The sequence below is a fragment of the Puntigrus tetrazona genome, chromosome 3 (assembly GCF_018831695.1).
Source record: "Puntigrus tetrazona isolate hp1 chromosome 3, ASM1883169v1, whole genome shotgun sequence".
Lineage (NCBI taxonomy): Eukaryota > Metazoa > Chordata > Actinopteri > Cypriniformes > Cyprinidae > Puntigrus > Puntigrus tetrazona.
In genome coordinates, this window is record NC_056701.1 from 3,847,712 (window position 1) to 3,874,859 (window position 27,148).

Sequence of the window (27,148 nt, forward strand, 5' to 3'; positions counted from 1 at the left end):
AATTAACCAGAAAGATCATGTCTGCTGGCTATAAATGATCGGAGCTGTTATCGCTGACGGACGCTTGCTTTCACTTTCACTTTCACTTTCACTTCTACGTGTCTCAGGTGCGGGGTCGAGACCTAGTGGACTATACTCGTATTTAGCAGTAGACCTATAATATAAACAAATATAATAAATCAAGGGCGAGGAACTGATTTGGTCAACACGTAAAACATTGTCCTTATTAGCCCACCACTGATGGAACAAATAATAAAAAAATATTTTTAAAATCCAGGTATTTTTGTGCTTATTCCGTTTATTTTAAAGGCAATAGCATGTATTTCTAAAATAATAAAAATAATAATAATGTATTGTAGTGCTGTGCAACATTAATCGTGATACATTTTCAGTTTAATTCGTTAAAAATATATTAAAATATTATAATTTTTTTTTTCTTGACAAGAAGTGCATTGATTCAGTCTAAGAACTTTCTCTCACATAAAACTGAGAAATGTACAAATGAAAAAACAAACAAACATTTAAACAATACCATGAGACACAGCATTCCCGAATCAGGTTTTTGCCAGGTATGTGGATATATGTTGGATATGCTGTATTTTATTATAATCTATATTTGAGTGGAATTGTGCTGGACGCAACAGTTTTAATCATATTTCAAAATAAGGAAAAAAATACTTGACTCATTGCTTTACCCTCCCCTCTTCTCAATGTCGCGCATAAACGTGTAACCAAATAATGCAAAGTAGTTCATAAAATTAAACAGAATAGTGAAAATAAATATTCACACTTATTTTAATTGAACTTTATGTGTAGAGCATAAAAAGGAGCTCAGTTTTTTCAGGTTCAGCACATGCGCACCGCCCTGTTTTTCAGAATAAATACATTTGCAGTTGAGAAATTGGGAAACTGAAGTCTGTTCAAAATAACAGAAGCGCTAAATTACTAATTGAACTAGAGGATGAAAATGAGCTTATTTGACGTCATGCGACCAATGCGTGGGACAAAGAGGCTGGGAGAGGTAAAGACAAGCAAAGCAGCTGTTTTTAGAGCGAACGGACAAAGATGAAAGGCGACGGGAATATAAGAGAAAGCAAGAAATCAAACTGGGATCATGATTGGATAGAAATGTGTCAGAATATAAATAATATACAAAGCTCACAATAGAAACTCATCTTAGTTGCAATGTAAAAGTACATATAAATAGTAAAAAAAAAGTACAATTTTGCTATTTTGAAAACCTTTTTTAAAAAAACAACTGAATTTTAGTCTCAAGTGACTGTCGGTGTGATAGAGAGTGTTTTTCTCTCGTTGTGATAGCCCTGAATCAGACCGAGTGCCGTCTGTTTCTCCTAGCAGCATCCTGACATCCATTCAGTAAAGGATTAATTTCGAATGATTCTCTCGCGGTGCGCGTCTGGTTTGATTCACTGGCTGGAGGCCCGTCAGATCCTGCTGCATCCTGCTACCGTGACGAGACATTTGTAAAAACGTATTCTCAATCAACATCTCTAGATGCTGCATCTCTTGTGCTGCACCGAATGTCTGGCTTGATTCGACACTGGACAAGAGGTCAAGGCCTTAATACCAAATCATGCATTTAACATTATTTTAACAGATGTTAAATATCCTTTTAGATCGTTATTAAAAGGAGCACTTACATTTCGAGAAAAGAACAGGCAGCAATTTGATAAATCTATTTAAAGTCGATTTTTAACTTGAATTATACTCGCTTTACTCCAGACATTTCTCATCAGAGCCGTGAAAGGTATACTGAGAACCAGTCAGGGCCAGTTTTACTTTATTTTTCCATCAATGTGTATAAATGATCCCCAATAATCTATTCTTTTCATTTCATAGCTTTTCTCTTACATGTGCTGCATGTTTATAGCAGAGCTTTTATCCGGTCGTATTTTAGTCAGATCTGTCCTTCAGAATCAGCAGCGCAGGCTTTCTGTATATTAAAATCAACGGCAGTTGTTAACCAATCAGATTTCGAGTTGGCACGTCCAGAGCTGTCTCAGGCTTACGATAACAGCAGCATTTCCTCGTCCTTTGATTGGATGATCAGAGAGTGTACTATTCAGACGTACAGCGTATGCCGTGCACAGTGTGTCATTGTAGGCTTTTAATGCGTTCCGAATAATATTCGCTCTCTGCATAAATGCTAAAGTGCTGAAATGGCCAAAAAAATAATCGCAAAAAAATTATCGCAAAAAACACCTCCTCTGCATCTCTGCGAAAGACGAAAATCACTAATGCTTGGTAAAATTTCATTATCTACTTATTGAATGCTTTAGGATTTGTATTCTGATGCCGCTTGCATGATATAAAGCCACATTTAAGTTTCCGAGCTAGTGTTGAAGGGTCTCTTCCTCTTCCTGCGCTAAGAAGCATCAGGTCAAGTTTTAAACACATGCAATCCCCTTATTTGTTTTATAAAAGTGTTATCTGTAAGGTACAAATACGTTTGAATGAATAAATGGTCTGTACGTGTGTCATTTTGTTAGGTTAACGTTTTAAAAAGAGACGATGTTGAACTGTATTAATTGGGTTTCTAGCTTTATTAACAGGATTAACATGACACGAGAGACCCGTCTTTGACGCAGGGCTCTGTTATACTGCATTTTTATGCCATATTTATGGTTTATATAGTTCTAGAGTTGCATTAGTTGGTGTTGGACGCCAATGAAGGCCTAGGTGGGAAATGCACGGCCCGCCACCGCTTAGAACCTGTTTTTTTTTTTTTTTACGCAATAAAAAGTCCAAGTATATGATTTCAAATCTCACATTCTGTCAGTATAAACACCTCTCTCATATGGCCAGATAAACATGGAGATAAAATTACTCAGTGCATCTTTAATATGAAGCAAAGCACATGATACCGCTGGTAAGTTCATTAAATATGATACTAACCCGATGTGACTGCAGATATGTTCTCATCCCTGAGAATTCAGAAAACCACAGTATTATTCACAATCAGGTCATATTAAACACGCAATTATTACGATTTTTCCTGGATGTAGCGACAACAACGACATTACCGATTGATCTACATCTTAACATCTCTGAATGAATTTAATAATGTGTGTTTTTGTGTGCAGAAGATTGAGGGCTTCGCTTTAGAACATTCGACGATTATTAATTATCATAAAATAAACGGAAATATCTCTCGGAAGTACACCCCCGAAGACCACAATAAACGGAAGAATGCGAGTAACATTGTTAAGAGTAAACTTAACCAATTGTCTCTCTTTACATGCTTGCACATGCGTGCCATATCTCTACACTAAGATCTTTGAAAAGGAGGGAATTCATTAATGAAAAGGTTCATTTTGTACTCACAGGGTTCAAATACTTGTAGACTCAGCAGAGACAAGGCAAAGATGCTTTCGGTAGAAAAGGTGATGATTCTCAGGTCTCCAAATACGCGATCACCATTAACTGGGGAAATGAATACAATATTACACTGTATTCAAATACTGTCAAGGATGTCACAACATACTGTAATTATTTGTAATATATGGAGGTGAGACGATGCACTCAACCAAAAAATGAACAGAATTATCCTTAACATGTAATATGCATGCACTACAGACGCCACTAGTGATTATTATACACTAATGTTGGTTCACTCACCTGCTTTCAGTACGAGTTCAGTCGTCAGTGTAGCAGAGTTCAGTATCACAGCTATAACTGATCCAAACACATAGACAGGAACAGCACGGAGCAATTCTGCCATATTTAAAAGCAACATTTAGAGAAAAGGAGATTATTTTTGATAGCAATGTAACATTCTAATAATTACAGAGCGTATCTCTGTATCTTATACTTGCAAGTATATGCTTTAGTTTATTGCTTTGGCCTTTTGATTCCTTCCCTCAGTCTAAAAATAAAACATCTTGAGTGACGTTGGAAACTGGTTTCTCTGAGCCTGGAAAGAGCGGTTCTCTCGCCACGGTTTTAGGTTTACTTAGCCTAAAAGAGGCTTTAAAGGAGAAAAAACTAAAGGGATTGAAACTGATAAACACCACAAGGAAAGAGAAGATATGAAATGTAGTACGGTACGTTACCGAAATCAAACGAGCGTGTGAAGTTGATCACTGCCCAGAGTGCTTGCAGGAAACCAATCGTACAGGCCCATCCAATACTATCTGAACATCGACAAAAACGCAAGCTTTTATCACAGCAATGCTGACAAACATTCAACATCAGTTCCACATTTTAAACGGCAAATATATTATCCTACCTTTTTCATTTTCCAGAGTTATAATGTAAAAAAAGACGATTGCAGCATTGACCACTAACAAGAGAATTAACCACACTATTCTCATGAGCAAAGCTGAACCTGTAAAACATTTGTAATTGTATATTAATAATAATAATAATAAAGCATGTACTTAAATACCGAATAAGTTCCCTTTAAAATCAGGATCAAAAACTCTAATAATAATAATATCTCTCGAAAGTCTAAAAAGTGATCACAGATGACTGTCTAATAGAAAAAAAACATTAAACCTCCCACTTAAAATTAATTTAAGAATTAAAGATATTAACCACGAGAGGCATGAGCGTCTACACTGTACAAAAAATAATAGTTTCAACTTCTTAACAGCTGCCTAAAAATGTTTAGTTGAGTCAACTTGAAATTTTAAGTTACTTAAGTGACAACTGGAATATTTTAGTTGATTTAACTAAACTTTTTTAGTAACAAGTTGTTTTACAGTGTACATATTCATCACATAATGATTTAATTGTTTATTTACATTTTTATACAATCTGAGGAGAAAAACAAAAGCGCTACAATAGTTACAAATTATATTTGCAACTTTTACTTTTCTCCTGAGAGTTCATCAGAGATCAGATTATATTCATATACTTACAACCCATCTTATTTCCACACGTACGATCCCAATCATATCTCATCGCTGCTAGTAAAACTGGTAAACTTGCAACAATAAGAAGTCCTAAACAAGAAGAGAGATTTAATTATAATAGATATTGGGCTAACAGATCTAACACACATACACGCATGCATACATCCCACTTTAAAATGACTTATTGATTAACATTTACAGTTTACAGTTAATAGATTTAGTTCTGTAAAATGAGCCTAGTTTTCTTAAATTAAGATTAATTCTGTAATTTTTAAATGAATCTGAATAGTGCGTAAAGGTAGATTTACCTCCTCTGCCAGACCCAAAGGTGAAGAACAGGAGGATGAATTGAAATGCAGGTACAATATTAAAGCTTGTACCAACCAGAACACCAAATCTAGTAAGCGTGCGTTCACTTAATTTGTTAATGAATCTAGCCAACACTATCAAAAAAAAACAAAAAAAAAAAACGTATGACTTGCGTTCTCTAAATACGTTTAGTCAAATAAATAAATTTGCATCACTGCAAATTTCCATTGCATTTATTTATTTATTCATTTTAAACTATTAAAAAAGGTTACATTTTACGCAGACAAAGCTTAAGCCTAGTCCTAAACTAAAAGTAAGTTTCAAGAAAGGAGAAAGAAACTGACTGACTGATCTTAAATCATGTCAGTACCTTTGTTTTGTCTCAAAATACACACCAGTAATGCCTTGTTTATAAAAGTTACTTAAATATTTAAAAAAGTGAAATATGGCCTAATCCTTAATATTTTTCTTCATTATAAAGCATCATGACATATGTAAGATACTAATACTGACAAAACAGGTCTGATATTATGGTTTTCATATTTGTGCCTTAACAATTATAAATTTAATACTTACAGTAAATAATATAGAAGAGGTTTAGCAAAATCACTATCACAAAGAGGACTGGTATCACGATACTCTCAAATCCAGTATAGCTTAGACTTTTCTGCCAGGCACTTTTAAAGAGAACTTAAAAAAAAAAACCACCAAACAGCAAAACAAGCAAATATAAATACAGTTTGCAAAAATGACAAACACAATACATGTTGAGAAATATATATTTTTTTTACTTTAAACCCATGTCTAATATTTTAAACGAAATGAAATGAAAGTGGTGTAGATCATAAAGTGATGATAAAATTAGAAAAATTGAAATATGTCCCTTCTAATTTACCTGAATAAAACACAGCTGAGAAAATAATGTATTCCACTCTAAAACTATATTTTACAATCCATGTTTTATTGTTGCCTGTAAAACAGTTGAGATTAGATAATTACAGTCACAGTATAACACACGACACCAACACAAAGAAACACAAACGGCAATAAAACATTCAGCTATTTAGCTGAATTCAATGAATCATACCTGTGAAATCATTCACATACGGCGCTGCCCAGAGCAACATGAGAGGCCTCAGAAAATAAAGAGCAGAACAAGAGAACCACTCAAACAGAGACCCTGACAAACAAAACCAGATACAGCTACTGTAAAAGAAATATTTTAATTATATACTGATAAATCAGTGATAAAACACTTACCCTCAGAAACACCCCAGAGGACAAAAGCAAGAAAAAGTAAAATATTTGGACCGAAAACTAGAAACATCTGAAGACGAAAAACCGTGTCTGGAGAGAAGATACGGAAGAATTTAAAATTAGTCACACATGATATATGATGCCAATAGGACAAGATTATCTACTTTGAGAAAGAATTTCTAAACTAAATTTAAAATACAGGACATCGGACCATTAGCATAATATGGATATGTCCCTAGGCCTATTGACCTGTACCCTTCGGCATCATTTTTCAACTTGCAGGTCCTCCGTTAAATAAAAAACCCTTGCTGCCAATATGCTGATGCGAAAGGCATTTTATTGTATTGATTAAATTATATATTGGGTAATAATATTGCACTAGTATGTTGGGGTGTGATTTTTCAATTTAAACTGTCACAAGAGTTTTAATTCTATTTATATTAAGAAGAGGCACACATGATCCCATCCACATTAATGGGATTGCTGTGGAGCCTGTCTCATGCATCAAGTTCCTGGGAACCCACATCTCGGAGGATCTGTCCTGGACCACCAACACCTCCAGCCTGGTCAAGAAGGCTCACCAGCGTTTATTCTTTCTGAGGAAACTTAAGAAGAACCAGCTGTCCTCAGCCATCCTGGTGAACTTCTATCGCTGTACAATAGAGAGCATCCTAACAAACTGTGTCACAGTCTGGTATGGGAGCTGCTCTGTTGCTGAGCGTAAGGCACTGCAGCGGGTGGTGAAAACTGCCCAGCGCATCACAGGAACTCCACTCCCATCCATTGAGGACATCCAGAAGAAACACTGTTTGCGTCGAGCACGCAGTATTCTTAAGGACTCCTCTCACCCTGCCCACAAACTGTTTTCCCTCCTGCCATCTGGCAGGCGATTCAGATTCCCCGGACTAGAACAAGTAGACTGAGGAACAGCTTTTTACCAGAGCTGTCTCACTACTGAATTCTACCCCCATTGATGTCTGCCCCACCCACCCCATTAAAACAAAAATACAAATGCACTGTTAACATTCATTGCACTCCACTGTATATATCTTTGTAAATGTATGTACATATCCACTGTACATACTCTTGTAAAATTGTCTATACATATCCTGTATATCCTGCTCTTTCTTATGTACATAACGATCTGTAAATTGTTTACACATAATCACTGTAAATTCCCCCTTCTCATCTGTAATTTAATTTGTACATATTTATCTTTGTAATTTATATTTATATTTGTACCTATATCCTGCACTTGCTGCTTATTGCACTCCTGGTTAGACCTAAACTGCATTTCGTTACCTTGTACTTGTACATGTGTAATGACAATAAAGTTGAATCTAATCTAATCTAATCTAATATTGCACATTTATGAGAATGCAACCAAGCCCCAGCCCCTAAATTTACCATTTGACAATAAAAAACAAGATATAACAGGCCAGATACAACTACCGTGATTTATCTAAAAAAAAATTATATTCCAAGTGTTCTTAGGCAAAATTAATGATTTGTGAGAGGAATAGATGTGATCGCCATCTCCAAATGCATGCAAACCGTTAAATTAACACAAACAACAGAAAACAATGGAGGACCTTCAAGTCGAAAAATGAGTACCTTGAGGATCAAAAAGTGGTCCTGACCAAGTATCAAGTGACAATGAGTGAGATTACTATGAAGAAATACAAAGCAGGTAGTAAAGGGTCTCAAGCACAAACATATTGTTTTGTTGGCAAAATTATATCATTCTATAGACTTCTGTTGTTGTAATAAAAATGATGATTATTATTTTTATACCAATTTTTCCACCAGTTATACACATACCATTATTATGCGATGTACAGTAGATCAAAAAGAAGAGCAGAAGTGCAGATCCAGATGCAGTAATGCAGAGAATCGCCATTATTGTGTGTAATATAGAGAAACCTGGAAACACAGACATCAGTTAACGAAGATCAGAACCATAACCACCATAAACATTGAGGGGAACATAATAATGAGATACAGCCTACCTACTGCAACCCATTATGCTAGTTACGTTGTTAGTGTGACAACAGTACTCGCAAAACAACAAGATCCACAATATATCAATATCCAAGGATGCAAAATACTCAACATTTGCCAAATTCAGTTGTTTTTGAATGATAAGAGCAATTTGGGACCATTTACGTGAGCGGAGGTCTGGCCCACTGACTGAGCCTGGTTTCACCCAAAGATTTCTTGCCACTGCTGGCTTTGGATTGCTTATGGGACACTTGATATTTGGCAATATCATCAACTTGATTTCACAGACACTACTTAAAGAGAACTGAACTAAACTGAGCTAATGGTGACACTGCTGTTGTCACCAAGCCAGCAGAGGGAGCTCTTACCTCTGGGTGATCTGCGATCACTCCCTCTGCTGCTACTTCCTGTCAGAGGACTATAAATACTGCAGCAAGCCACTCAACTGCAGGTTGCATTGTTTCGCCTGTTTCGTTGTTAGATCGCCCGTGGATTATTGTCTCTGGTTTATCTGGTTTTGACCCTGCCTGTCTTCTGATTCCGTGATTGTTTGCTGCCTGACCTGACCACCGCCTGTCTCTGGATTTTGCTATTGTCTTGCCTCTGATATTCCTGTTCGCCCTGTTTGACGCCTGCCTGTTTTGACCATGCCTTCATTTAATAAAAGCCTGCACATGGATCCGCACGCCTCAGACCGCTCATACGTGACAGAATGCAACCTCACACCAGGATCCAGCGGCTTTTCACCCGAACCATGGCCAGGTATGCACCTTGCAATGTCTTTGCTAACCCTCAAGCAGGGCACCCGATCACTTGAGGATTATACTCAGGAATTTCTGGACCTGGCTTACTTCTCTGATTTACCGGACTGTTTGCTAATTGAATTTTTCACGAGGAATAAATCAGCCACTCAAAACACAACTTGTTCAAGAGGGTCCACGTGAATCACTGGCACACTTTATTGAGTTTGGTTTAGTGACTGTGGGGTCAGCTCTCACGTTGGGTATTATGGAGGAAGAAGACACTGCATTTATTCCCAAGATGGCCGCCTTCCCCGAGCCGCTGCCCAAGATGGCCGCCTTCCCAGAGCCGCTTCCAAAGATGGCTGCCGCCTGCCCAGAGCCGCTTCCCAAGATGGCTGTCGCCTGCCCAGAGCCGCTTCCCAAGATGGCTGCCGCCTGCCCAGAGCCGCTTCCCAAGATGGCTGCCGCCTGCCCAGAGCCGCTTCCCAAGATGGCTGCCGCCTGCCCAGAGCCGCTTCCCAAGATGGCTGCCGCCTGCCCAGAGCCGCTTCCCAAGATGGCCGCCTGCCCAGAGCCGCTTCCCAAGATGGCCGCCGCCTGCCCAGAGCCGCTTCCCAAGATGGCCGCCGCCTGCCCAGAGCCGCTTCCCAAGATGGTCGCCGCCTGCCCAGAGCCGCTTCCCAAGATGGTCGCCGCCTGCCCAGAGCCGCTTCCCAAGATGGTCGCCGCCTGCCCAGAGCCGCTTCCCAAGATGGTCGCCGCCTGCCCAGAGCCGCTTCCCAAGATGGTCGCCGCCTGCCCAGAGCCGCTTCCCAAGATGGTCGCCGCCTGCCCAGAGCCGCTTCCCAAGATGGTCGCCGCCTGCCCAGAGCCGCTTCCCAAGATGGTCGCCGCCTGCCCAGAGCCGCTTCCCAAGATGGTCGCCGCCTGCCCAGAGCCGCTTCCCAAGATGGTCGCCGCCTGCCCAGAGCCGCTTCCCAAGATGGTCGCCGCCTGCCCAGAGCCGCTTCCCAAGATGGTCGCCGCCTGCCCAGAGCCGCTTCCCAAGATGGTCGCCGCCTGCCCAGAGCCGCTTCCCAAGATGGTCGCCGCCTGCCCTGCGCCGCTTTCCAACATGGCCGCCTGCCCTGCGCCGCTTTCCAACATGGCCGCCTGCCCTGCGCCGCTTTCCAACATGGCCGCCTGCCGTTAAAAGCCTCCAGTGCCCGCGCCTCGTGCCAAGCCTCCAGTGCCCGCGCCTCGTGCCAAGCCTCCAGTGCCCGCGCCTGTGCCAAGCCTCCAGTGCCCGCGCCTCGTGCCAAGCCTCCAGTGCCCGTCTCGTGCCAAGCCTCCAGTGCCCGCGCGTCGTGCCAAGCCTCCAGTGCCCGCGCCTCGTGCCAAGCCTCCAGTGCCCGCGTCTCGTGCAAAGCCTCCAGTGCCCGCGTCTCGTGCCAAGCCTCCAGTGCCCGCGTCTCGTGCCAAGCCTCCAGTGCCCGCGTCTCGTGCCAAGCCTCCAGTGCCCGCGTCTCGTGCCAAGCCTCCAGTGCCCGCGTCGTCGTGCCAAGCCTCCAGTGCCCGCGCCTCGTGCCAAGCCTCCAGTGCCCGCGCCTCGTGCCAAGCCTCCAGTGCCCGCGCCTCGTGCCAAGCCTCCAGTGCCCGCGCCTGCGTGCGCCCGTCCAGTGCCCGCGCCTGCGTGCGCCCGTCCAGTGCCCGCGCGCTCGTGCGCCCGTCCAATGCCCGCGCCTCGTGCGCCTCCTCAAGTTAACCCACCCTCCCACCCTTACCACACGTCGACGATGGATCCCAGCAGCCCCTGCACTCATCCTCTGCCCTCCACCTGGAGCTCGCCACGGGTCTGCCAGTCTCCATTGCCGCCGTGGGTGAAGGATCCCTCGCTTCATCGTCCCGCCTCCGAGCCCCGGACTCCAGCTCGGCTTGTAGACCCGCCGGCTTCCCTTAGGCTCCTAGCTCCTCCTCTCCACCATGCTCCGTCAATCCACCAGCTTCACCAGGCTCCATCGTCTCTCCGGCTACGCCCTGGTCGGTCGTCGACCATCCGTCGCCTCAGGATTCCTCTCCTCCAGCTTCGCCTCGTCCCTCCGTCCCTCCGGCTCTGTCAGGCTCCTCCCTTCCCCCGGCTCTACCTCAGTCCTCTGTCGCTCTGGCTCCGCCGCGTCCTTCTCGCCCCGTCTCATCAGTCGCCAAAGCCTGCGGTGTCGCCTGGGACCTCCAGCGCCTCTGCATCACCCTGGCTCTTCTGCTCTCCGCCTTCGCCTCAGTCTCCTCGACCACCTGCTCCACCGCCGTCGGTCGGCTCCATGGGGTTGATGACCGTTCCCTCTCTATGGCTCCTCCCTCCGTCGGCTCCACCACTGACCATCATGGCTGGGCTCGGTATCGCCTCCCGCTCCTTACTCCTCCCGTCTTCTCCATGGCTCCTCCCACCGTCTCTTCCTCCTCCCTGGTCTCAGCTTGCTGACTCCTCCCGGAACCCCTCCCAAGCTCCCAGTTATGTTTTGTTTTGTTTGTTTTGTGGAGCGCCAGGAGTCGCTCCTAGGAGGGGGGCTATGTCACCAAGCCAGCAGAGGGAGCTCTTACCTCTGGGTGATCTGCGATCACTCCCTCTGCTGCTACTTCCTGTCAGAGGACTATAAATACTGCAGCAAGCCACTCAACTGCAGGTTGCATTGTTTCGCCTGTTTCGTTGTTAGATCGCCCGTGGATTATTGTCTCTGGTTTATCTGGTTTTGACCCTGCCTGTCTTCTGATTCCGTGATTGTTTGCTGCCTGACCTGACCACCGCCTGTCTCTGGATTTTGCTATTGTCTTGCCTCTGATATTCCTGTTCGCCCTGTTTGACGCCTGCCTGTTTTGACCATGCCTTCATTTAATAAAAGCCTGCACATGGATCCGCACGCCTCAGACCGCTCATACGTGACAGCTGTTTTCTCCAGAGTTGCTTAATAGATTAAATACATTCCATATCTGATTAACCTTACATAGTTATTAAACCTTACTGAATCAACAATGAAGTGACTGTAACTGAAAAATATATTGTTTACTATTGCCCTCCTTTTAGATCTTTACAGCATTACTGAAACATAATTTTCTTGTTTAAAACGGTGCTTGCAAAATGGCAAAGGTCAATTACAGACTATATTATGCCTTTAAAGCCCCAACATATTCAGCTATGTCTTTTTGCACAGCATTAACAAAAGTCAAAAAACGATGAATGGAGGGTGCCGTGATTAGAGCTGTTTTGCTTGTGTGTTCTGGATTTGATGATAATGGAGATAGAATATGAACACACAATTCATTCACTTGCAAGAGCAAAAAGCTGGGCTAAGAGACTATTTATTTATGACCACTTACATCAAAGTTTTGAAAAGAATACAACACTGCAGAAAACAGGTAAATTATGTTATCGCTGTTTTTCAAATTTGTGGCTTTTTAAACATGCCGGTTAGTTGATGTCTTGTGTGCATTTATCCAATCAGCACTGATAGTTCCTAGAAATGTTTTAGACCCTACTCTGTTTGGAGGAACTAAATTAGCTCCTGCTTCAGAGTTCCTAAAACTAAACCCATTCCTAGTTCCTGCGGTGCAAACACACCAAAAAGTGGGTAGACTCACCCAGTTCCAGTTTCACAGTTGCATTGGCTGAAAGTCCTCCAGCGAACACCTGACACATATAAACCCCTTTATCTTCAGTTCTGACACTCTTCAGTCTGAGAGAGAAGTTTCCTTTGGAGATTTCAGCAGTGAAGAACTCAGCTCTGTCTCTGTATCGCTCATGTGATGAATCTGGTAAAATCTTATTGTTTTGGTAGAGAAGAACTAGAATATCTTCATCTGCATCTGTTTTTTTCCATGAAACCTCTTCGATGTGTTCAGGTGTGATGTGAGAGTCTACAGAGCAGTTCAGAGTCACGTCTTCACCCACAGACGCAGATATGGAGCGACTCGATCCTGACACCAGCAAACGCTCTGGAAAAACAAAATAATGGGTGCATAAAATCTTCAAATTCAAATCCTAGATTCATTTTCAAATTAGGATTTTACTCACCAACGTCTTTTATCTGAATCACAGTCTCTCCAGAATCATTTTGACTGTAAACTTTACATGTGTAGCGTCCCTCATCTTCAGGTCTCAGGTTGTCCAGACGGAGGGAGAAGTTTCCGTGTTGAATCTGATCAGTGAAGAAATTAGCTCTATCCTGATAATCCGGCTCCTGGGACTCTGGTCGACTCTCACCGTCTTGATAGAGATGAACCAGAGTGTCTAAGTCTGCTCTTCTCCATTCCACCTCCAGCCCCCTCATTGATAAGAGTTCATCAACATAACAGGGCAGAACCACTGAAGATCCCAGAGGAGCAACCAGAGGACCAGAAGGACTGTGAACAAACAACCCTGAATATAAACAGAATAAATAAAGCTTTTGAAACAATGAAATGTTCCAAGGAATTGTAAATAATCTAGCAATGATATTGGCGCTCTTGGTAATGTAAATGTGAAAATGGAGGCACTGGTGCCTTCACATATAGTACATCAATACAGGGCTGTATACGACCTGGTAGAAACCACTTAGATCATGGGTTTTAAGCTCAATTCCTGGAGGGCCGGAGCCCTGCAGAGTTTAGATGCAACCCTAATTAAACACACCTGATCCAGCTAATCAAGTACTTCAGACATGCATAGTATATGTGATTTAGCAGGATTGAATCTAAACTCTGCAGGGCTCCGGCCCTCCAGGAATTGAGTTTGACACCCCTGACTTAGATCATAACTGCTGATTAGGCTGCAATAATCAGCTTGCCTGAATTCAAGACACAAGTCACAAGCCAGCACGAGACAAAGGGTAGGATTATATTTCCTCAAAAGCAAAATCCTGTACCGAGGGGCTACCTGAATATGAAAATAAGCATCTTTTTAATCAACAGAGATAGACCAAACTCTCGTCCTGATGTGTGAGAAGATTTGTCTCAGCGTAATCAATTTGAACATACACTTCAAAAGGCGCAATTCATCAGTCTCAGTCTTTCTTTAGTACAGCTAAGAAACTGTCTCTACAGCATGCTCACACTCCTCCAAGCATCAGGAACATGTCCGAAGAACCGAAGAACAACACATCTTGAGCGTCAGGGGTCAGAGGTCATGAAGCTCACCTAAAGGGGTACTGAACTGGCGTAAGGTCGTCACCTGACCCTGACAGATCCACATAAGAAGCTCAAAGCACGTTCTTCCTTTGCTCAAAAGAGACTGCAGAGGAAGAGATCGGCAGGGTGAGTTCATCACCTTGAATGATGGCCACATGGAGCCTGAGAGTCAGGAGACTCACATCTCCACAGTCGGGCAGTTTCCCCCAAGGTTTGCCTGCTCCAGTGTGTAAATCATGGTAAGCAGTCTTGTTAATAGTCTTGTTGTTTAACTGTTGGTGCATTTTCCCATTTTACAAACTAATACGATTATCTGTATCATAAATTAGATTGGATTTTTGACCTTTACATTTCATGTTCACCAGCAAAATGAGTGTGTAAAACATTTACATAGTTACTTTCGCTTTCTTTCCTTTAGAAGAAACACAGTCAAATCTGGATGTGTGATGCGAGGGCAATACAACAATGGAACACAGACCTCAATATGGAAATAACAGAATTAAAAGTCAAATTAGACACAAATGACATTCAGCCTTATGAAGTGCATCATGAAACACTCTCACTGTGCAAAGAGGAAGTGCACACTTTCATTCTAACACTTTAGTATACTGTTCCATCGTTAATGAATAACTACACAGAACAAATGACTAATGCACTATTAACATTGTAATAACTATTATCTAACAAGAAACTCGGATTAACAATTAAGTAATAATGCAATTAGCTAAACAAAAAAATACAGTTTCTTTATATATCTTGAAAAACTCATAAGAACTACTGTACATAGGTTCAAACTTAATGTGAATTATGCATAATAATTAATTCAAAAAGTAAGATAATGGTAAGCCACTAGTAATGACTCAAGTATTACCAAATCCTTCTAAAGAAACTACTTTTACTTGGATGAGTATTGTGAAAATCATCACAACTCCCTAATATCAGCTGACATCATTATAAGCTTTTGAGATGTAAGGTTTGGGATAGTAATGACTCAAGTGTTACTACATCCTTCTGAAGAAACTACTAGTTATTTGGGTCCGTATTCTAAAATGAAGATTGCGGTAACCCACTAATAATAATAACTTAAATCTAGCAAAAGGGAATTAATAACCAGAACCTTACTAAAACCTCAAAAGTTTACAATGATTTCAGTAATTATTAGAAGGATGCAGTAACATCTGAATAACTATTTAACACTATTCAATATTTAAAACCTTTCAAAGATTTCAGTCATCATTAATGAGTTTTGGTAATACACTTTAGAATTAACTATACATTATGTATTACTCATATTAATTATGAACCTGTATACAGTAATTCTTAGTAGTTCTTGGGGAGGCATGAAAAATAATAGCTACTGATTAGTGTCTGTAAAGATCTGTGAAACAGAAAAATTGCAAACCAGATTCCTTAACTAGGAAAAACAAAAATAAAAAACATATGTAAAGGGAATAACCTGAAACAACACACGATCCTTAGAAGACCAATAATGGTTAGAACACCAAGCTGCAGAAACCATTATGTTGTATCCGACTGTCTACTTGTTATTATTGTTGGTAAATATTGCTTTGTATTGTATTGAAACTTTCTAATGCGATGATGTAATAATGTAATAAACGAGAGAGAGAGAGAGAGATAGAGAGAGAGAGATGCCTACCACGAGCGATCATCGGCGGTATTAACAACAGAACACAGTTTGCTAGCTGCATCTTCAAATGTACAATAAATAAATAGCCAAACGATCATGTCTGCTGTGACACTGAAGGCAGATGAACAGTCTATTCAAACAAGACAGATCCGGCTGCAGCACCAGGACACATGATCCAGTCACAGCACTTTCAGGTCGGAAGTGAGGCGAACCATGTATGGTATTGGGCGGATCATAGCACCTGTATTTTTGTAGCCTAACGTTCTTCTGCCCAATTAACAGGTACTCACCTGAGATGATTGCATACGTGATTTGATCCCTGTGTGTTCGCAGACAGTAAGCAAAATATATATTTTTTGGAAGTTGATCAGATTAAACATCAGACTGTATGATTAATGTTTCCTAGATTCAATACAAAACATAATATTTGAAGCTCCGTCTGAATTATTTTGTCATATTCACAAAAGAAGATCCCTGAACAAACACGAGAGGCACTAAAACACATGAAGTTAATGCAATTTATTTATTCTGTTGAAAGAAGTTGTTTATACTCACAGGGTTCAAATGCCGATAAATTCAGCAGAATTAAAGAGAAGATCGATTCAGAGGAAAAGACAGTGATTCTCGGCTTTCCAAATGCACCTTCACCATTAACTGAGTATGAAAATAAACAGTGAGATGAAAATAATGTATTAACTCACCAAAACCTTGTGTGAATGTATTCATGTAATCAGATGCCATTGAAATGTTTTGTTCTGGGTTCTGTCTGCGTTTCCCTCTCACCTGTTTTCAGTATCTATTCAGTTATCGTTGTAATAGAGTTCAATAACACATCACCAACTGATCCGAAGAGATACACAGGGACAAAACGGCAAAGATCCGCAAGTCCAAATAACAAATTGTGATATCATTTAGAGAAATTGAGACCGTATTACAAATACTATAGAGGCACACTGTGGCCATTTGTGCTTCACTGAGGAAGCATGAAATTGAAAGCATCTGATGATCAGTCCAAATGAGAAAGGGATGAGATGCTCCGTCAAACCAGTTCCTCCTCTCCAGGAGTAACTTCATAGCCAGTAGTTCCTAGTTTCCAACATCATAATTGGCAATAATTGGAGTCTGAGCAAGTCTGTCAGACAGGACTACTCCAACGCCATCTGATGTGTCCACCTCTAAGACAAAAGACAACTCAGTATCTGGTATGGTGAGAATAGGCACTAAGTTGAATCTTGGTTTGAGGGTGTTAAAGGCTGTACTGGCCTTATTTTTCCAGGTGAAGGGAGTATTTGCCTTATTGGTCAGGGACGTTAGTGGTTCGGCGATAAAACCAAAGTTTCTAATAAACCTCCTGTAAAAATGTGCAAATCCCAGAAAGTCTTGTACCTGTTTGATAGAGGTAGGCTTAGACCAGTCCCGCACTGCCTTAATCTTGCCGGGGTCCATTTGCAAGCTCCCATTAAAAAAAAAATTAAAAATTAACCCTAGAAAGGCAACAAAGGGGACGTGAAACTCACTCTTCTTCAGTTTCACGAATATCCCATGTTTGAGAAGCTCTGCCAGTACCCTCTTGACGTGTTTCACATGCTCCTGGTGGTTATAAGATGAGTATGTCATCCAAGTAGACAAAAACAATGATGTTAAGAGTGGAAGAGAACTGGGGCACTGGCTAACCCAAAGGGCATGACTTAGTATTCGTAGTGGCCAGTGGGAGTGTTAAACGCTGTCTTCCATTTATCCCACTGCCTGATTCTTACGGGATGGTGTGCATTACGGAGATCCAGCTTGGTAAAGATGGTAGCTTCTTGCAGGATCTCGAAGGCTGTTGTCATGAGGGGAAGAAGTTACCGATTCTTCATAGCAATGTTCTTGAGACCTCTTTAGTCAATGCAGGGGCTAAATGAGCCATCTTTCTTAACAAAAAAAAAGAGGAAACCCACCCTACCTGGTGACATGGAGGGGCAGATAAAACCACCATCTAGGGACTCTTGGAGATACTTCGCCATACAACCTTGGGTGGGCAAGTCCAGGTAACAGATCAATAGGCCAATCATAAGGCCTGTGTGAGGGCAGTGAGGCTGCTCGAGTCTTACTGAAGACTTCAAGTCAGATGGATGACTTGGAAGTTATCTGTGGCTTGAGAAACGTGATGATGTACATGGAGATGGCCTCTGGGTGCCTGACCAGCAGTGTCTGAGTGAGCTGTGTCAGAGATGCTGTTCCTCCTCTGCACTTGGGCCTCCACAATAGAGTCCACAAAGTCAAAAGGGGAGTCAATAACTCTCAGCAGCTCAGGTTAAAAGGACAACAAAAATATGAGCTTTCAAAAATGCATACAAAATAAAATAGACACGAGGGTCTCAACACAATCAAACAAGAGCAAAGCAAACACAGAAAGCAAAGATCTTGAGAACAACTTAATTGGAACCCTGGGCAAGGTAGCACGGCAGTAAGGTTCAGGACTGACCATAAAACAGTATGATATAGGGCTGGAAACAGATGGTAATGATGAGTTTTAAGGAACAGGATGCTCTATCGCCATCTAGTGTCGAGGAGTATAGGGCAATACCGCCGTTCCCTCTGGTGGCTTGGAGGACGTGATAATGCGCTGAAACATTACATTATCATTGGGTTTTATGATGTTTAGCTATAAACAAATTTCGGGAGGAGCACGCACTGATAATTAACGCGGCTGGCTTCTCGTTTCCTAATCACGCAATTATCCAACCAGAGCAAGAGAATTCACGCAAGCCTCTTACCTCGATATCTCGTTCCGAGCATCCCTCCACCACCCCAATCTCCATTCCTCCTAGTTCTACTATCCCCTCTCAGGGGGTGGGGGGGCACTCAGGGATCGGGTCGGACACCGAGCCCTGTCCGCTCACGGACAAGAGGAAAAAACTCTGGACTCGGTAGTCCACCAAGTTCCGAGCCCTCTCCCTGACAGCACGCCAAACACGCTTACTTTTACCGTTACTATGATTAATTATATGTAAGTGCGAACTCGTGAAACTAAAATCACAGACAGTAACCAGACAGTCAGATACAGAGAAACACACAGAGAACCTCGTCTTACAGCCCGCAAACACTTTATTGCCTTTTGCATTTTTTGGGGCCTAAATGGACAATACCAAGTAATACATACCAAGTTATGTTGAAATACACATCTTGACAAGCATTCTATGTCTTCAGTGAACTCAGATTTGAATCACTAAACATTAATCACAGTCTCTTAAAGTGTCCAACTGCTGTTGAACTCAATACGCACACACCGCATGCAATTAAGACACTTTACAAACTGCTGGATCATCTTAACATGTTACATATTTACAAAGAAGAGAACTTCACTTTTAGCTGAAGCAGAATGTGGGCTTCGTACCACTGATGCAACAGCCTCAAAGATCTTCACGTTCAGCTCCCTCATATTTAACTGAATAAACACCACATTCACATATGAGCTGCACCTCAAACTGTGAAATATTTAGTTTTAAATTATTAGAATAATCTAATAACAAACTTAATTCAGCCTCAAAAATACATCACATTTTACTTTTGAAATGATTCAGCAACCAATGTAAAATTATCCAAGTGTTACAAAACTCTCCACTTAACACTGTAGTTTTCAGTCTCAGTTTGTTGGTTTTTACTCCAGACAGAGGGAAATGTTTATGAGTTTGTTTCTCGTGTCTGTGTCTGTGTCAGCAAGATCAGGTCCAGACAGATTCTCTAGTTGACTCTCGGATGCGTCCTGTGTTCAAAAGAATACAGATGTTGTTTGGTAACTACACGTTTGAACTCAATGCTAAGATCAAATTTCATACAGCAGAAAAATCTGAACTTACCTAGCTGTAAAAATCTTCCCTGTGTGACAGGAGACATTAGAAAGATTAAGTTGTTAATAATATTTATAATTGTCTCAGCAAAATAAGAATGACTGCAGCCTCCAGTAGGCTACCACAGGAATACGCAACAAGAGTCTTGCACATTCATTTTTTACCAACAGGGGGAGTTTTTGAACCGTTTTCGCCAGTAAAACAAAGCATCGCAGCACTGGATGTCGAAATGTGCAGCACTCAGGTTCATTCAATAAAATCATAGCATTTTGAAGACGTTTACTAGTTTTGTTTTAGGCAAGTCATGGTGATTTGAGAAGATGATGATTCAAACACTGGCTATGAACAACTCCCTGCTGTTTGTGATTTACGTTATCGGAATTTAAAAAATCCCAAATCCCAAACTTCACAAATATGCTTATTGTCTCGACCCTGGCCACAGGATAGCTGAGTGTAAGACGTGGAAGCAGAACATTGGCACAAAGACTAAAAGTGGGCTAAAGACAATTAATCCATTGATTAACTGTTGACATCCCTAGCTTGTACGATGTAAAATTTTGATGACCTTAAATGTGTTACGAGTAAATGCAAGGCTGATGATACACCAAGCAACTTTTTGAGCAATGTTTTCTGGGCAAAGTCGCTTAGGCACTTTAGCCATTGAAGAAGGGTAACAAATTCCTGTTTGGATATTTTAGATCAGTTGTCGCCTCTGTGTCTCACCTAGTTGCCCGTTGACAGGAACATTGCTCAAAAAGTTAGGCTAATAATTGTAGGACCTGTGGAAACCTTGTAAAAAAAAAAAAAAGGTACTTACAGCAAGCATGTACTCGTAAAACCAGCCAATAAAAAGCAAAAGCACATTCAGAAGGAAAGACAATGACTCCTAGATCCTTAATGACACGCTCTCCATTTCCTAAAAAACAAAATGAAAGTAAGCAAAACTTTCATTATTGTAACACAACTGGGCTTTGTTCATTTGCAAGGTTTTTATGTACAAATGGTGTGGTGCTCCACACACACACACATACATACAGAGAAACACACAGTTATTTGTAGAAATGAGAGATATCCACTCACGTGCTTTCAGGATCAGTTCTGCTATCAGTGTAACAGAGATCAGAAAAACAAGACCAACTGCTCCAAACATGTACACGATTTCATTACAGCGAGACACTTTAACACACACACACACACACACAAAACAAGCAAACAATCAAACAGAAAATATGAAGATCTCTTTTCAGTGCAATATTATCAAATAGGCTTTATGCCACAGAGAACAGACACAATACAATGCTAAATTGTGGAAAAAATAATAAAATAATAATAATAATAATAATAATAATAATAATAATAATAATAATAAGCGGTTCGTATTTACATGCACTTGATTCATGTTGCCTCATCTCAGTCTGTTGTCCTCGTCTCTGGGCCACTAAACATTCTGCCCCTATTAAAAAATGTATAAATAAATAAATCGCAAATATGACAGCAAGATTATTGAAGTGACTTTGTGAAGTTTATAAAGCACTAAATATAAAGTTTACACACACACACACAAGTATGCGTGTGTGTGTGTACACTTTTTTGTTTTGTTATATAAACAGGGGTGGCAATACTTGTGGAGGGCACTGTATAAGATCATGGACTTCTTAAAAATTATATATTAGTACATTACTTTGGTAACAAAAAAAAAAACTAAACTTAAAATTATGAGTGCAACAATTATTTGCATGATTGTTAATACTTTGTACAACCCACTTTTGCCAACAAGACAGCGCTTAATCTTCTCCTATAACATTTCACAGGATTGGAGAACACAGAGAGAGGGATCTTTGACCATGCCTCTTTGCACAATCTTTCTAGATCATCCAGTGTCCTGGGTCCTCTCTTATGCGCTCTCCTCTTTAGCTCGCCCCAGCACATTTTCGATTGGCTTGAGGTCTGGGGACTGAGATGGCCATGGGAGGACCTCGAGTTTGTGACTGCTGAACCATTCTTGTTTAGATTTTGCCACACGTTTTGGATCATTATCCTGCTGTAAGACCCAATCACTACCTATCTTCAGCTTTCTGGCAAAGGCCATCAGGTTTTATTTAAAATGTCCTGGTAGTTCAAAGCGTACCCTGACAAGATTTCCAGGGCCTTTGGAAGAGAAACAGGCCCACAGAATCACAGATCATCCACCATACTTCACGGTGGGCATGAGGTGCCTTCTGTATACTCATCAGTTATTTTACACCTGGCCCACTTAAGAGTGTTTGTTGCCAAAAATCTAATCTGACCAAAGCACACGATCCCAGTTCAAGTCCCAGTACCGCTTAGCAAACTCCATACATTTACATTTGAGAGTGTTAGTGACAAAAGGCTTGTTCCTTGCATGCCTCCCAAACAGCTTGTTGTCATGTAGAGAGCGTCTGATGGTTGTTATGGAGACTCTGTGACCCCGAGATGCCACTCTTTGATGCAGTTCTGTGACAGTGAGCTTTACTTCTCTAACCATCCTCCTCACTGTGCGTTGTGGCAAGATAAACTTGATACCACATAATTTCTACTTCGTGTATGTTCTTTTATAATTGGTTAATAAAAGCACAAGTTATTAGTAGATAATACCTTTCACGTAGACCACGATCATCTTCAGAACTTCAATAAATAAACTGACACAGGTCCATTCCAGGTACGCTGTCAATTAAAGCAAGAAAATCTGATCAACATCTTACATGAAACAAACGTATTCTAAAAATATGTACATTAATCACTCTCCCAGGTCAAGATAATAATAAACACAATAAGGATTATAATGGTCCTGAAATAAAATTGAGCTTTCCCACAACAAATATGCTTTTTCTTCACAGCTGTATATCATTTTTAACAATGCGTTTGTATATGGAAAATGAAAAAACGTCAGCATACCTTTCTCTCTTCTGAATAGGTCTGAAAGAAAATACATGAATAGGACTCCAGCCAGGAGCGTCATTGTCATCCACAATGATGTTATACATCTACGGTGGAGTACTATGAATAAAAACATGGCCATCAGCATTCATTCAATTTCACATCACATTAAAACTGATCTCAGAACTAAATACTAATCAGTTCAGAGTCAGTACGAAATCATTTTGATTAGATTAGATTTGTTTATTTGTGCTTTAATTCATGTATTTTTTTTTACCTCACATTCTGAAATCAAAATGTCATAACTATGACTCACTCGATGTCTGATACATAACATGCAGCTCACTTTTCAGAATACAATCAACAACCAGTGGATAAAATTAAGCCACAAGCAATTATTATTTTTTATTTTTCACAGTAGTTTCAAAAAAAAAAAAAACAAAAGAAAAACACAGTTTGTAGTAAAATGGACCGCAACTTCTGATTCATACCAACTTAGGTAAATATTATACCATTTGTATTTTTATTCATATAATCCTCACAAATGTATAAATGCAGGGCCATGAGATTTACTCTTTCCACATCGATACAAATACAACAAAAATAAATTAATTTCAGCATGTACTTACATTTAAATCTTGCTTGCAGAAAAGATAAAAACGATATAAAGTTTATCAGTAGAATCGAAACAATTCCCGCAATGGTAATTTCTAAAATAAGAGAATGATTCATTAATCCATTATTTCCCATCCAAACAGATCACCAGTACATAATGTCATTGAAACACATCATATGATATGCTCAGAAATTAACATAAATGTAAAAATCATTGATAACATATTAAATTCAGTTTGTGCATTCATGTTAACACTGAATATATTCCAGAAGATCTACATCAAGATGAAACTGGCTGAATTATATGCATATATTAATATTAATGTGTGTTTTTTTTACACACAGAAACAAAATAAGCAAATGTCATTTTTGAATATTAGTTTAATAAAAGGATATGTATTTAGGTGTTACCCAGAGAGGAAAATCCAAATGTGAACATCAGCTGGCTCATTTGGCAAACAGACAAGCAAGAAATTAAAATTAAATGCAGAATCTTGTTTTTAAAACCTTAAAAAGGAGGGAGAAGAAAGGCAAACGTGAATGGAAAAATGTATTGAATGAATAGTGCTTTACTACTTACATCGAGGTACAATTTTGACTGGGATGCCTTAAGATATGAACTAAAAATCAAACTTACCAAACAAAACCCAACACAGTTAAGTTTGTATTTTCTGTATGTATCTGATTATCATTTTTGGCAACATTTACAACTATAAAATGTAAATGAACAAAACCATTGGTAATAAACTTATCATCCTAATAAATCTGTGCTTATATACTCAGTCTGGCACTCATCTTTAACGTTTAATGTATAAAATCAAAATCTCTTACCTCTACTCAAGAGAAGACACAACAGCACAATAACTCCAAATGATATTCCCATGGCTACACGAGGCACAATGCTAGCATCATGTGCTCTCAATCTCCAGCCATGTGCAAAAAGAGCTAAAGCAATAGATAAAAATGTATTGTCACACAAGATAGGTGAAGTACTGTGCAAAAACAACTGAGCAAACAATGTTGCTTGAGTTATAACTTAACCTGTACCTATAGGGCAGTGGGGTCAGCTCATGCACATGATATTTAAAGAAGGATAAAGCAATCGAAAGGTAAACTGGGGTTGCTGAATTCACGTTTAATGGGTTTTGGAGAGTGGGGTGGGATTTAATGGAGACAAGTGAATAAAGCAGCTGATTTTATGCTTATAAAATAGAAACGGGACTCTGAATCTTGTTTGACATGTGCACGCACTCACCTGAATAAAAGACCACTGTAAAAATAGCTAATTCTCTGGTTATTTTAAAAAACTTGATCCATGCTTTAAGGTTGCCTGTTGACAGAAAGGGTTGAATACAGCAAATTAATATTCTATATATATGCTTGATCCTTCACATACTTCATAAATATATTTTTAAGGCATGCATTCACAAAACTGTGCGTATTTTCAGCACCCATCGACGCAGCCCTACTTCAGTTCCCAACAGAATATTTCTATTAACAAGATTAATGGCATTGCTATGCATCGTATATCGCTTGCACTCAGCATTTGGACCGTATTAAGTCTTAGGCAGGACAAAGTGTTTTATTTCACTACAAGTTCTTCAGATTTACACTGAACACTTTTGTCAAGAATATAATTAGAAAATAGAGGTTGTGGTTTATAAAAAAAAAAAATAAATGCCTCAGGAATTGATACTTTAATGTATTTAACGGCAATAGATGTAATGACTTATATTATGATAATATTGCAATACTACGTGTTAATATGTGTCTACGAAATGCATTTACTGAACTCTTAATAAAAATAATAATAATAAAACCTAGCGTACCTTGAAGATAGTTTAAATAAGGCATAGCCCAAATCAACATGAAAGGCCTCAGAATATAAAGAGCGCAGCAAGTGATGGTCTCATTCAGAGATGCTGAAACACAGAAATAATGAAATATTTAATCAGAAAAACTGTATTATGTGACAGTTTTTAAGAGTTAAATCATTACAGAATATATCAACATAACAGGCCATAACAGGTTATGCTGATATCAACAAGTGTGCCACATTATTATCATTATTATTATTATACTAAATGTATTTTACTAATTACAAATATAACTTAAAACTAAACTACTCGCCTTCAGTGAAGCCCCAGAGCATGAAGGCCAAGAACATACAGATGTTTGGACAAAAGACCAGAGAAAGCTGCAGATCACAGACTTTCTTGCTGATGGCTGGAGAGGAGACGCAGAATAATCACCGATGAATTAACGAAACACTTATCCGAGGCGTACAGAGTTAAAAAACAGGAAATAACAACTGACTTACAACCGGCAGCGTTGTTCATCCTGCACCAGATCAGAGACACAAGCAGAAGCACAGCTGCCAAGCCAGCGGCAATACAGAAAAACAGCACAGCTATGTGCCAGGAAGAGAAACCTGGGAAACAAAAATCAGGTGTAACATCTGCATCCACACGTATTTAAAATCGCTGAACGTTTGTAATTAAACACAACTGATTTAAATAACCTCCTACAATCATATTGTCAGGTTTTTTGCAAACAGGCGGATGTCTATGTAAATGTGGCACAAATACACATTGTTTTAGTTCATGCTATGTTTTCGGACTCACCCAGTTGCTCCAGTTCAACAGTCACATTGGCTGAAAGCACTCCGGCGGACACCTGACACATATAAACCCCTTTATCCTCAATTCTGACACTCTTGAGTCTGAGAGAGAAGTTTCCTTTGGAGATTTCAGCAGTGAAGAACTCGGCTCTGTCTCTGTATTGCTCATCCACTGAGTCTGAGAAAGTCTGATTGTCTTGGAAGAGCAGAACCAGAATACCTCCATCGGTTCTTGTCCAAGACACCTCAACGTCTTCGAGTGAGACGTGAGAATCTAGAGAGCAGTTCAGAGTCACGTCCTCGCCGTCATACGCAGACACGGACCGATCGGATCCCAATACCAGAAATCGCTCTGAAAGAGTAAGGAATGGTTTAAATTACATTACATTAAACACATCCAGTTCCTTCTATATTTTTTTTTTTTTACCAGAATTCAGGTGGCTCTCACTCACCATGTTTTAACTGAACCAGAACTTCTCCAGAATCTTCTTGACTATAAACTCTACATGTGTATCGTCCCTCATCTTCAGCTGTCAGGTTGTCCAGGCGGAGGGAGAAGTTTCCGTGTTGAATCTGATCAGTGAAGAAATGAGCTCTATCCTGATAATCCGGCTCCTGGGACTCTGGTCGACTCTCACCGTCCAGAAACAAGTGAACCAGAGCGTTTGAGTCTGCTCTTCTCCATTCCACCTCCAGACCCTTCATTGATGAGAGTTTATCAACATAACAGGGCAGAACCACTGAAGATCCCAGAGGAGCAACCAGAGGACCAGAGGAACCGTGAACGACGAAGCCTATCAAGAAACAGACAAAATGAATAAATGTGAAAAAAAGAGGAATCTCGAAGGCTTTTCTCCAAGTCACAAGCTAAAGCGATCATTTACCATCAGCGACCATCACAAGCAGTGACATCAAAACACAGCCAAGCATGCCCATCATGAGTTAAAAACAGACAAATCTACCATTATATAATAAATAATCATGAAAACGTTTTTAAAAAAAGGATCACGGGAGGACGCGCTTCAAGAAAAACTTTCACTTTCGCTTTCGCTTTATTGAATTACGCTGAACTTAAGCTGAACCAATGAAAACAAGCGCTTTGAAATATCCCCGCGAAAATTAACTTGTTAGTACATACAGTTTAAAAGATTTGCAATCCAATGAGGTTGTCGTTTCTTGTTTAGTTAGGGATGTACTTTAATTGCGCATTG

The 27,148-nt window shown here is 40.3% G+C and overlaps 2 protein-coding genes across 5 annotated transcripts; both read right to left on the reverse strand.

Moving 5' to 3' along the window:
- Positions 1-268: 268 nt before the first annotated feature.
- Positions 269-16,140, reverse strand: LOC122341931. 4 transcript variants are annotated; one of them, XM_043235641.1, is made up of 16 exons: positions 15,981-16,140; positions 13,233-13,577; positions 12,800-13,153; positions 8,265-8,366; positions 6,447-6,533; positions 6,274-6,366; positions 6,082-6,156; positions 5,763-5,876; positions 5,186-5,320; positions 4,884-4,967; positions 4,250-4,348; positions 4,074-4,154; positions 3,640-3,735; positions 3,346-3,444; positions 2,917-2,945; positions 269-1,462 (listed from the first exon to the last, which is right to left on the reverse strand). In XM_043235641.1, exons 1-16 carry the CDS (start codon positions 16,030-16,032, stop codon positions 1,328-1,330), a joined length of 1,980 nt encoding a protein of 659 aa, XP_043091576.1. In that variant the 5' UTR covers positions 16,033-16,140; the 3' UTR covers positions 269-1,327. The 4 variants fall into 4 exon arrangements, 3 of the variants coding, with proteins under 3 accessions (XP_043091576.1, XP_043091575.1, XP_043091577.1); XM_043235640.1 differs by having other exon boundaries at positions 270-1,465; positions 15,981-16,139; XM_043235642.1 differs by lacking the exons at positions 6,082-6,156; positions 6,274-6,366 and having other exon boundaries at positions 270-1,465; positions 15,981-16,139.
- Positions 16,141-19,043: 2,903 nt separating this feature from the next.
- Positions 19,044-27,128, reverse strand: LOC122334199 (CD276 antigen-like). Its single transcript, XM_043232052.1, has 16 exons — positions 26,822-27,128; positions 26,390-26,731; positions 25,942-26,289; positions 25,638-25,748; positions 25,448-25,543; positions 25,147-25,239; positions 24,573-24,647; positions 24,149-24,262; positions 23,332-23,824; positions 22,721-22,822; positions 22,421-22,489; positions 21,189-21,257; positions 20,885-20,980; positions 20,622-20,720; positions 19,814-19,832; positions 19,044-19,719 (listed from the first exon to the last, which is right to left on the reverse strand). The coding sequence occupies exons 1-9, from the start codon at positions 26,874-26,876 to the stop codon at positions 23,718-23,720; spliced, it is 1,341 nt and encodes a 446-aa protein (XP_043087987.1). The 5' UTR covers positions 26,877-27,128; the 3' UTR covers positions 19,044-19,719; positions 19,814-19,832; positions 20,622-20,720; positions 20,885-20,980; positions 21,189-21,257; positions 22,421-22,489; positions 22,721-22,822; positions 23,332-23,717.
- Between the last annotated feature and the right edge of the window lie 20 nt (positions 27,129-27,148).